Here is a 12,556-nt window from a genome sequence, read left to right as displayed (position 1 = left end):
CAGTGACACTGATTTTGAAGTCAACAAGACCAGACCGATTCACGATGCCAACCAAAAGCGATTGGGGAACACGACAAATGATATGCGTTCAAGAAATGTAGAAGGACCAGATCGTGAAGTTCCCAGAAAGGCGAAACCCTTTGTTTTAAAGCTGGCAAATAAAATACCACCTATTAAACGATCAAAGAAAGACCTAAAAGGACTATACGAGGTTCTGGCACCCTGCTGGACAATCCTCAGAGACGATGACGTCACTTCCATTATCAACAAACAAGGCAAAACGCAAGTAACCCTAAAAGAATTAGACATGTTGAAATTCGGCACGAAAGCCAAAAAAAAAAATTTTCCTCAAAATCTACGCGGACAGAAAGCTAAAAACACCGTCGGGGAAAATAACCGAACATAAAAAAAATAAAACACGTTTACACATTAAGAGGAAGGTAGAGGGGGTAAACGAATTAGCGGCAAACCACCTGTCGACGACGTGAGTAACGTTTCATCTGTCAATTTGAACTTTTCAAGGGCAGTCAGCGTACAAACGCCAGTAAGGCCAGCTCATCCACCAACACCATCCTTCAATAAAATACACAGACAGCATGCACAAGCAACATACCAAACGGACAGCGGCGCAGCAAAAGAAACTGAATCTCAGATACTGATTCAACGAGCGAATCAAGAGATTCATGCTTCGCGGTATCGGCTGCTCCAAAAAGACTTAAAACGAGCAGCATATCGCAGCCTTCCAGCAAAACAACACAACAATCAAAACCGTTCCTCCAATGCAGCTCTTCTGCCTTCTCTCTAGCCGCGCCGCATACCCCAGTGTAGTCTGAGACATACATTCACTCGCGGAGTGAAACCTGCCTCAACCACGCATCTAGGAGTTTGTGATTTTGCGTCAAATTGCACCGATGATCCAGACCTGTGAATCACCATTTTGACCCAAAAATACGCTCTGCACTAGAAACAGAAATATAGAATTGAACACTGACTCTGAAAGTGATTCGATTTTGCTGAAACTCGACAACCCTGAAAATTGTCAACCACATTTTTTTATTTTCAATAAGCATTACGCATGATATCTAATCACACTATACGTTTGTAAATTATAACGAAAACAAAGCAAAGCTTTTTTTGTTTTCTGGAGGAGGAGATGTGGTGCACAGGTAGCATAGCCTGTACTTACTTTGCCCATTCAGCACTTTTTTATTTGCTATTATTCCTGTCGGATTTGTTTATCTGATGTTGAGAGATTTCTCGTTGCGTTCCTTAACTTATTTCATTGTTCATACCTTTTGCAGCTTCGTTGCTAAACTTGCTCATCCATTGTTGTAAAATTTTTTTGTTTATTGAAATACATTTTGTCTAGCAGCCACTCCTTGACTGCCTAATTAACTTTCTTTCTTCAATTTGCTTTGTTTAAATTCACTGCTCAATTAAAATTCCAATCAAATCGTTCTATTTGCGATGCGAAACTCGTCCGTAGTTCTAATGGGCCGAATCGCTACCGCGAATTTTTCTAACAGCAGAATAATCTTTTAACCCTGTTTCGCCCCGCGAATCAGCATTAGAAAGGTAATCGGTCTGAACGTGTGGCGAATGAGCAATAAATATCTAAGCAAAAGAATTGCGTACCACACAAAAATTTCAACAGTGAAGCAAACAATACTAAAAGCTTCACAGTTTTTAAAACACGATCTGCCATGAATACAATTTGATGATTAACTTAGAGTTTTTGACCCTAATGATCCGAGTTCATCGTTAACAGAATCAACTTTAATCCAGTTTGGAGGGCAAGTGAAACCAGATAACTGCAACATTGTTGATTCGATTTGTATCAGTCTCATCTCTTGACTTTTTTCAAAAACGAGTCGCCAAAAAACAATAGACAAAGCCCGACGAAAAACAGTAGGATCGAAACAAATTTGACTTGAAACCAAAGGAATTAGAGCGCAACGTGCATATTTTGCATTGGGCAAGTGTCTCATCTCTTACATGAAAACTTTAAAGAGCGATGAAAAATCTAATGGAATTGTTAATTTCTGATATATTTTAAATCTCTCCTTTTAATTGGTTTCAATTGCTTAGAAAAACAAAAAAAAGTATTGTTGAAAAGTAATAGAAAACTTTAATCTCTTTCTGCCACAATAAACTTTTACAACCAAACCGAAAACTGCCACAAATTGACCACTGAGCTTCTCTTTTTTTCAAGGATAGGAGAAGACTCTATTAGTTTAACCCGTATGTTAGTGTGCTTGATTTATTGATTCCTTCTTTTATTAATTCAGCAATTTTTTTTTAAAAAAATGTAGAAGAAAGTTGTCTATGTTTTTTTAAAGATTAGCTCGATTTGTTAATTTAAAAAACAAGTTTGTTTCATTATTGCTAGAATATGTAAGCAAATTATAAATTTGACTTAAAAGTAAAACAATACCTCTCATAAAAATGATGATATCAGTCAAAGTTTTGTAGGAAACCAATATTTGTAAAACCATGTTACGCGTTCGGATAGAATAGAAATATAGACTGCCGATAGTAAAAACAAATGATTTTAGAATGTTGCTAGGTTGTTCTGATACCTAAATGTTGTTGTTGCCTAAATGTTTACGTGGATTAGTTGCCTTTATCGCGGCTTACTCATAGAAAACGTGTTTTATACGTCACCTTTAGATTTAATGACTCTTTTCTTTTTCTTGACACACACTTTTCATGGTAAAGCATGACATGAAAAAAAATTAGTTCATAATTACAAAAACTTTGAAAGTTATGGTTCAGCGCTGTTTTACAATGATCCGATTCAGACATGAGTTCTTCGATCAAAGGTTTGAGGTGCAGACAAAATAATTTTTAAAAATTTAGGGAATAAAAGGTCTCATCATATGTTATAAGGAAATTGTACACTACTCAATGCATTCTCGCCTGTCCTATACTTAACAGAATGCATACATCTTCCTTTTCCGCTCCCCCTTCTCCCCCCTCAATCCACTAATGATAATGTACCCATATCTTGAGACCCACTATGGTGATGACTCAGCAAGGTCAAGGCCCCAAGGTTATTTACGTCCACCATTTCATTGCATTGACCATTTATGAAACTTTATCAATTAGACGTACTGTATAACTTTTTATAAGTTAATGCGCTATTATTTGAAATTTTACCTGAATCTTTTTAGTTTTGCATTAATTGGGATTCATTTCAATGAATACTTACAGAAGAGAAGGTTGTAATTTGCAGAGACACTTTGAATGTAGTTGCTGTCTTCTGACCAGTCAATTTGCATCACGAAACTATTGTGGCCCTGAATAGGACAATAGACATACTACAGCTGAGAGTTATATAAAACATTAAAATAGCGAGCGCTTGGCCCTAATATGTGCCATAACAAAGGCCCTAAATCGACCCATAAAAAGATTTTTGCGTGTCTACTGCAGCAGTCAACATAGGTGTCTGTTTGCGCATGTATACATCTCAAATATTGTAAAACAAGAAGTAGATTATCAGAAAATTATTAACTTTCCACTTTTGTTTAATTACAGTTCGATCTAAAATCTACATTAACTTGAACACACACACACCTTAATTTAATGGTACTTAGGGGCCCTTTTGTATCACGTCGCCCTTCCATTTTTGCTTGCCTTATCATGAAAATTTTGTGCTCTTATGTTCTAATATAGAACTTTACGAGCCAACATCCGTATCAAAGAAAAGTGATCATTTGATTTATTTTTATCTCTTTAATTCCACAAAACGTATCTTAAAACATGTCAAAACGGCTCTACTGAGTGGGATATGGTGACAAAGGAATGATGGTACTAACCCTCAATAATAAAATGTCTTTGTCCTTTGTCGCACAAATTATGCGCAATATTAATTAATGGGAGGGGAGCTGGTCCGTAATGAATGTGAAACGTACCGACATTGTGCCCCTCCTTTTATACGAGAGTCCATTATCTTGTACATCGAATATGTGGATGTTCTTGTCATGACAGCCGATGGCGAGGAGAGATCCATCTGGCGATATCTTGGCCACGTCTATCTGTTCTGAGGACACGTGGAATGACGTCACGTGGATGCCACTATACGCGTTAAGCACCACAAACCTCCCGGATGACTGACCCACGCCGACTACTGTGCCCGAGGGATGAAACACACACGTCATGCATGGCTTCTAAAATTCAATCAACTAATTTCAGCATGAAAGCAAAGCAATCACTAATATTTCGTAAATTAGAGCAAATTAGAGTTTCCCAAATTCGATTCTGATCTGGGTTGGATTGCGCACAATGCTGGCCCATTTCACCCTAGAACTTGATCTCACCGTACATTTTCGCTCTGACCAGTGTCTGAATCTGGACTTTCCTTGTCCCCAAAGTATGAGAACCATAGATCTTGGGTGAAGCGTGAGCTTCCTGCCAGAACTTCTCGTGGAAACTTTGGTGTCAGGACAATTTACCCAATGCCATATTATAACCAATGCCAATATACCCAATGCCATTATACCCAATGTACTTCGACTTACCTAACTCTACAGGACTAACCCAATCCAGAAAACACTAAAGGTAAACTACAATTGTAACGGCAATACAAATATAGGCGGTCGAAGTCAAAGGTATACATATGGTATAATATACATTTGAGTGAGATTGAGTGGAAAAAAATAATGACTATTTAAAAGAAAAAAGAGTTCTATCAGTCTGTGATTGGTGGAGTTCACAGAATAGATTTCTGTCTGCAGCAGCAGTAGTAGTAGTATTAATTTGCTTCGTGCAGTTAATTTCTTTTAATTTTATATTGTTCTATTTTCTACATAAAGAAATGGTTGATTGTTTTAAAAACGAACTATCATCAGTATACGACATTAGAAACTATAAACAGTATGATCATGTGTTTTTCATTGTTCCGACCCCTCTTGAGGGGGAAGGAACTATAATCTCAAATGGGTTTTTTTTGTTCAGTCAATTTTGACCGATCGATATATTCATCGTAGAGAGTCTAGACTGGTATCATTAGAAAGCTTGTCCAGTGTAGAATACGCAAATAAAAGATTTTTTTAATTTTCGTTTTTTACAGCGAGTTATCGAGGTCTAAATTTTGAGAAAAGAGTTTGAATTCCGGTGAGATTTATTCACATTTCCCGATATTTTTGAATAAAACTTCGCCAATTTTGCAAAAATTTGTTAATTTTTTAGAAAGTCTTGTTGATTTTTGCTTTTAAAGACAGAAAAATTTATTGTAGGCTATTTTTATTATTTTTTTGTCAAAAATGCTGGCTAAAAGTCTCTTCAAAATTAAGACTTTTTCATCAAAAACGGCACGAAATAAGTTTCTTTAGTCCAGTTTGATTAAATTTACAGGAAGTACAGACCCAAACACCAGTAACACAATCTTTTGAGACTCAAAATGGGGCTTTTCTAATTCAAATTCCATTGAGAGTGCTATGTAATTAAAACTTTGCCGTTTTTTGTTAAATTTATTCGTTGATTATCAAAAACGCAGCATTTATTTTTTGTCTACTAACAAACTATCTATATCGCTATCTATAACAATCGACACAATTACGTGTTGCTATTGGACAAAAAACATTAGCAGGGCTAGTTCCGAATCAGTCTTGGACTGGCAAAATTCAAAAACATTTCGGATTGTAATCAGTCGGTCTTTTTTATTAAAAAAATCGATCTTTTTACATTAATTAAATAACATTTCAAACCAAAGCCCACTAATAATAGGTTCAATTGGGTTCCTTAATAACTTCACATTGTTGTAACTAGTTGTTTACTTGAAAGCTTATGATCGTTTTGACTGTTAAAAATTTTTTGATTTTTAAATATATAATGAGTTATTGAATTATGCCTCTAATTTTCCTTAATTTGGCCAACTTGTAGATTATTGTCAGCAATGAAAGAATGCTTCTTCTTTTTTGATATCGAATTCAATATTGTTGCGGTTTTACACCTTAAGTTATGGCTTTTTAGCTTTGATATTACTAGATTTCACCTTCTTTAAAATTTTTTTTTTGTTATTTGCCCATTTTTCACGTTTTCTAGTATTGTCACATTATCACATAATTGACAGTTCGTATATCACATTAATTGCTTTCAAATTAAAGTACAATTGATAATATTAAAATCTTTGAAGATATAGATCTTGATTTTAACGGCTTCGATACTACTTTCTCGAAGAATTTATATTTAGTTTTTTTTAAACTTTGTCTTTAACTGTCTTTTTTACTTTGTCTTTTTAGTCGTATGAAAATTCCAGTACAATGACCCGGTTTCATTGGCTTTTCATAGAAGAATAGATGATCCGATAATCTTATATTGGTAGATAGCTGATGGCTTTCATGACTCTGAAAACAATTGTTTTATAAATTTAAAACAAGTCACTTTGTAACTTCGCAATTTTGCTCCTTTTATTGTCTATTTGTTATCTAGTCCCAATAATTACCAACCAATCTTGACATTTTTGTTGTCAAAAGAGGGTTTCAAGACGGATTGGCGCCACGCAATCTAATGTTTAAAGAATTTGTTGACTTTACTGGCTTCGACACGGAAAAAAAGGAAATAAATTTTTGATTTTTGTCATGTCTGGCGTTCTTTTTGTAGACGTAAGACATATTCTGTATAATTTCAAATCTTAGGGGCTTGTTTTGGAAGAATAAACGAACCTATTAAAATATTTCTATCTGTAATTAATGGCGTTCATGTCTTTGGAATTATTTTTTTCGAAAAAAAATTAAAGTGGTACTTAATTTTGCTTTCTTTTCTTTTTTATCTACTTTTTACCTAGGTTCATTAATGAGGGGTTAAATAATTTATTATTGGTGCTCGGTGAAAGTGCAGTGGAACATATTTTGATGGTCATAGTATGGCTTTACGGTTTCGAAAGCGTTTTCTGCCATGTTTTGTTTGGTTTGTTGTTTGTTGTCTATTTGTTGTTCTTTTTGTAACCGCACAAAAAATTGAACAACGGCAGTTCTTAATTCCTTCTATAGAAGCATTATAATTTTACACGTATGGGATATTTTAGTTGATTTCTAATGGTTTTCATTACTTTAAAATTAATTGTTTTAAAAAATAAGCGAATATTTCAGCTTTACTTTTTTGTTCGATATTCAGATAAGCGAATATTTCAGCTTTACTGTTATTAAGTAATGTTTTTTTTTAAAATTGGACATGAATTTTATGATGTAGTTAATGTTTGTTGTTGTTGTTGTTGTTGTTGTTGTTGTTGTTTGATTTTGCTGTTCGTTTTGACTCGCTTTCTTAATATTTACACATCTCATCAATCTAATGCGCCAATACTCATTCCACCACTGAGTTAATTGCTTTGGGGGCTATCTTTTCGTTCATACACGAATTTAAAAAAATACTTGAATCATTGAGTTTTTCTATGTTCTTCATTTGGTAGACAATCATGCCAAAATTGTGGATGAGCGGGGTCGGAACCTTATGTGCAATTGCACATTACCGAGTCGCCTTGTTAGTCTTAATCCTCATAACAGAAAAAATGGTAATCACATAAACTATTTTTTATGTAAGCAGAGGTTTTGCCACGGTCTCTCCACAGTGAATCTTTTGATTTCTTTGTTGGTTATTGTGCTTTTTTTCAATGAAACAAAAAGTTCCAACTTTTTAATCAAGGTTTAAGTGTTACAAGCATTTATGACGCAACTATACAAACTTAAAAATTAAGTTAAAGTATTTGTTGAAAAATGATTTTCTATTATTTTCTGTTTCTTTGGATACTTTGTTATTATTGTTATCAATAATCAAAAGAACAATTAATTTTTCCTGGAGTTCAGTGGGTGATATTGGGTGGTAATATGTTTGGTATAAAGTAATAAAAGCACTGACTTCCGTGAACACTTTCCACTGCAGTTTGTGTGAGTTTGAGTTCCACATGCATATCTGTTGATCAAAACCCCCAGTAACAAACAACTCCTCAGAGGGGTGAGTCGCCAAAGCCCACACTTCTTCGAAGTGACCCTAAACACACATCAAACACAATAACTTTCCAGACTTGCCTTGTAAGTGTGATTGCAAAGTGGGAAGGAGGTGTCTTTGCATCTCCTATACATGAGAAATTGGGGAGAAGGGCTAATACCTGTACAATGGAAGTGAACTTCTGCTGGAGAGACCCCTCTATGATGATGTTTTTGGTAGTGCCCACAAACAACTGTCCATCAAGACCACCAGAGTAGGATGTAGTCAGCATCCTCACCCCTCCCACTGCCTCAGGAAGCTATGGGAAGAAAAAGATTTATTGATTTTTTATTCTTTTTGATTTTAAAATTATAACCAAATGGTTCATTATTTTATTTTCTTGCTCTGAAATACATTACTCCAATACATTCATTAACTATAAAGCTGCAGTAAAAACTTTGACTTGTCATTTCAGTTGTTTGCTGCCATAGGTAAAACTAGGAAGGTACCCCCCCCCCCCCCCTTGTTAACTTTCCGTAATGGTTGCTTTCTATTAACTCACCTTTGCTGAACTCACATTTAGGCATTGTTCAAACTACGTAGTCTTGATACCATCGGGCCAAAAAATAAACTTCTATTGATTTAATTGACTTTGTCTTCCCGCGATCACAAGAAATCTGGAAAATTAATTTCTAAATTTTTGTCAGATTTTACTGTTGAAAAAAAGATTCTGTTGCTGAATAGTTTGAAACCATATCGCGCTAATGCGTCTAATCAATTTTTCAACTCTGCTAAAGTTGACCTTCTGCCATTATTCGAATAAACTCCAGATGAAGGGTAACTTTATGTCAGAAAGACGATTTTCTAAATGCCGATTATTGTGATTCGTTTTATCTATCAAATTGGAAGCCATTGAAATTTGGAACGTTTTAATAATTTCACTTGTCACTTGGAAAACACGAACTTGCCACAAAATTTATTATTTTAAACTTCCTAAGTCCCCAAGATTAGCACACAACATTTTTCCCGGTTTGCATTTTCGATATCAATGGTATGTTTTCAAAAATGTTTATCAAATAACAATGTGTGTTTATGTGCGCATTTGTGTTGCGGTGGTGGAGGGGGGAGGGGGGGGGGGGGGGGGCTTAAGTGAATGCGCATTTTTTATAACAACAAAGCTTGAAAGTCTGACATCTTGAAAATTGCGTCCTGGTTACCTATAATCATAGCGACTAAAATAAGTGCTGTTGTTAAAAGTACATGTACATTTGATCAAGTTACCAACCTGTCGTCCTGCCTTAGCTGATCTGTAGTCCTGGGTGCCATCCCAGGCAATGATCCTCCTGTCCAGACCTCCCCCAGACACAAGTGTGCCATCTTGGAGGTGACAAAGAGAGAACACACTCTTCTCATGTGCCCGGATGATGGTGTGTTTTATGTAGAAAATATTTTTATGGTCCCTGCCCCACACTATGATGTTCCCACTCGAGTCCCCTGTGATCACTTCACCCTCAAAGTTGAAGGTCAGACACGTCACATAATGTGGGATTTCTTCCTATAATCACATCAAAATTCGACCTTTATTTCCTAAGTTGATTTTTGTCTCCAAGTTCCTGCGAAACATTTCGTTCTAATTTTTCGCGCAAAAACTGCTGTACTCTTCACTTTTCACTTTTCTGTAATTAGAACTCTAATTCTTTTTGATGTAATTATCTTTCGCTCTTTTTACAGTAATTATTCGCTGAAGTTTACTCTGAGACATACATTGCAAAAGTTACATTTGCCCGAGTAAGTTTAAATTTATGTATTGGGCCTCAACTATTTTCTAATTAATTTAAGAAAAAAGTTTTAGGCCTATTGATTGCTCAAAATGGGGGGCTGCGGGCAAAGTGAACGAATTTCGAGCATTTAACGTCATCTTTGTCCACGGTAAACGGATAGCTTTTTAATAGTGAACAACAGTTATGACTTTATTTGAGAATATATGACGTCACACTTGTCAACGAACGCCAAGACAGCCCCAAAATTAGCATATGTATTTTTTGCAACGTATTCCAGTCAGTTTTATCACAGATTGCAAAATTTTTAGTCGTTTGCTAACTGTTCTTCTGTAGCACCTGAAAAGTGTCGCCAATCCAATGTAATGTTTCCTAATCAGATAAAACTTCGGTAAATATTCAAAAACTTTTTGTGATTGCAAGCAATAGGCGCAAACAGTATCTGCATAATTTGAGCAGTCCCAAACAAAATGCACTTGTTCATATTCTTTAGATGACGAAATTGAGCTCATCAACCGTATTTTAGTAACTTTTCTGAAATTTCTCTCCTAACGTTTGAGTTTTAGGACCTGTGAAGTTGGAATTCCATTATAACGCCGGACATGATGGAATATTTACGGTATCAGTTGGAGGAGGAATGCTCAATACCTAGTAAGCTGGGAGAAGGGTGTTTTCATGTAAAAGAGGAATTTTTCTGTCTTAACTGCCGGATAACTTGGCTCACATTTACTGCTTTTAATCAGTTAATCAGTAGGAATAGACACTGAAAATTGCTGCCACACTATCTGTATCATTCTTTGTATGCATTTATATTGAGATAAAAGTGCATCAGAGCTATGAAAGTTTTCAACTTTGAAGTTTCATTTTGTAGAAAAACTTGCAAAATTACATCATATTTCGATTATAGCACTTGCTTAGCTTACGATTTCAATTTTACTTTACGCAAACAGGAAACTTGCGGTTCAAGATAAATACCCCCCAGCTAAAACGACGGTTTAAATGATCAAACCTAAAAATAATTTACCGCTTAAATTCTTAAAAATGGCGTTAATAATTTGCCTGCATAGACGATTTCCTTTGCCGTCTCTAATTTCGTTCAATTTTGATTTTTGACATAGACTGAAATCACTCCTGATGAATTACGATGATAAAAATCTAGGGCCAAGGTTCAAAATATTGAGTTTATACACTCGATTTTGTCGAGTTCTTTCACGACCTATGTTTAAAGATTAGTGTTGCAAGAGTGCATGGAAACGAGTGACCCTAAGTTCGTTTAGTTACCATTCGCTGACAGTTACCTTTTCTTACAAACAATTATCTAATTAACGAAAAAAAAAGTTTAATTGGTGATTAATTTCAGAAAAGTTCCCCTTGATCCTATCTGAGGGGTAACACAATTTGGCGTTTTGAAATTAGCCATAGCACTGTTCATAAGAGTCATTAAGTCTTTGAATTTGGCCTCGATTAATTAATGCTTAAATTCGAACAATAAAAATACAGGCTAATTACCTGCTGAAAAGGTTTTTACTTCCACAGAACTCAAGATTTATTGCACTTTGCTTTTTCGGACATTGATTAAGAAAGCTGATATATAAGATGACTGATTAGATTGAATTAGTTGAGACAAAAAATAGTACAAAAAGGAATATATTGTCTTCAAAAACAAAAATTGTGAACCAAAGGTCAAGGGACTGCTGACTAAAAACAACAGCTCGGAATTGAAATTTAAAATTTTTCCTCAAAAATTTTTTCACTCAACGTTTGAACCGAAAATGTAGATCCCATCTGATTAGTGAGCGCAGCTTAAAAAAAAGCAATACGGGTGGATAAAAACAAAAAACTACAATTTATATCTCACTTAGAAAAGTTGAAACTCCTTGACAATCCTTCAAAGAATGTTAAGGACACAAAATTTGTAGCATTTTACGCAAACAAATTTGTACTAAGACAAAAAACCGAGAATTACTTCTGGCTATTTAGTTCATAAATGTTTACGTGAAGTTTGTATTTTGCATCGGTTTTACGTTTGCTTTTTAGCAATTTTCTGAGTTTGGGTAGTCTTAGAAAAATTTTTATACAGATTGATTTCGTTTTTTTTGTCAATTTGCTCCTTTCAGTATGATAATTTTATCATCACTATTTAATTGGAAGATTGAGTTTTCTTATACCTGATGACCGGCCACTTGATAAATAAAAGTTTTCAAATCAAAACTCGAAAATTTTCGTTTTTATCGTTTTTTGGTTTGCTTTTATTGTATAAGTATGCATATATGTCGGTTTATTTAAAAATGTATCCTGGCTTAAATAAAAATCAAAATTGAAGATGATGCTTTTGAAGCAAAATTAGTGAACTGAAGGTCAACTTAGATACAAGCAGAAGAGCTTAGAAGTAAAACTCAATTCTTTTCTTCGAAACCTTGTTGACTTAAAATTTAAACCGGAAATATAGATTACCTCTGATTAAACGCAAAGAGCTGACAAAACCAAAAAAACTACAAACTAACTCTCATTAAAAAGTTTAAGTTTTTTTATACACATTCAGAAAAACGCTAAAGCAAGATTTCAGCTTTTGTACGTGCACCAAATTGCACCAATATAACAAGTTTACTCAACCAAAAATCTATTGGTTGTTTAGTTGACAAATGTTTATGTGGGCTTTGTTTTGTAAATTAGTTTTTACGTTTGTTTTGTGCCATTTTTTTTGAGTAGAGGACACTTGAGAACAAATTTATACAGGCTGTTTTTGTTTTTGCTTCTACATTTTCACTATGTTTTTATATTTGAAACTGTGTTGGTGTGTGTGAGCGTGTATGGTATGGCGTGTTCATGCGTTTTGTGTGTGTAAAAAGAGAGAG

General features: G+C 34.8%; 1 protein-coding gene across 1 annotated transcript in view; it reads right to left on the bottom strand.

Moving 5' to 3' along the window:
* LOC142334962 (uncharacterized) overlaps positions 1-12,556 on the bottom strand; it is a 41,085-nt gene that overhangs the window by 7,677 nt on the left and 20,852 nt on the right. Inside the window, exons 3-8 of the mRNA XM_075383291.1 lie at positions 10,025-10,040; positions 9,209-9,478; positions 8,105-8,242; positions 7,855-7,986; positions 3,915-4,169; positions 3,212-3,299 (exon numbers count right to left, since the gene is read on the bottom strand). Of these exons, the coding sequence (XP_075239406.1) occupies positions 3,212-3,299; positions 3,915-4,169; positions 7,855-7,986; positions 8,105-8,242; positions 9,209-9,478; positions 10,025-10,040 (899 nt within the window). The remainder of the gene's footprint in view (positions 1-3,211; positions 3,300-3,914; positions 4,170-7,854; positions 7,987-8,104; positions 8,243-9,208; positions 9,479-10,024; positions 10,041-12,556) is intronic.

This window comes from Convolutriloba macropyga, chromosome 2, assembly GCF_964194025.1.
Source record: "Convolutriloba macropyga chromosome 2, txConMacr16.3, whole genome shotgun sequence".
NCBI lineage: Eukaryota > Metazoa > Xenacoelomorpha > Acoela > Convolutidae > Convolutriloba > Convolutriloba macropyga.
Note: the sequence above shows the minus strand (reverse complement) of the source record. Positions and strands in the feature narration are given on the sequence as shown.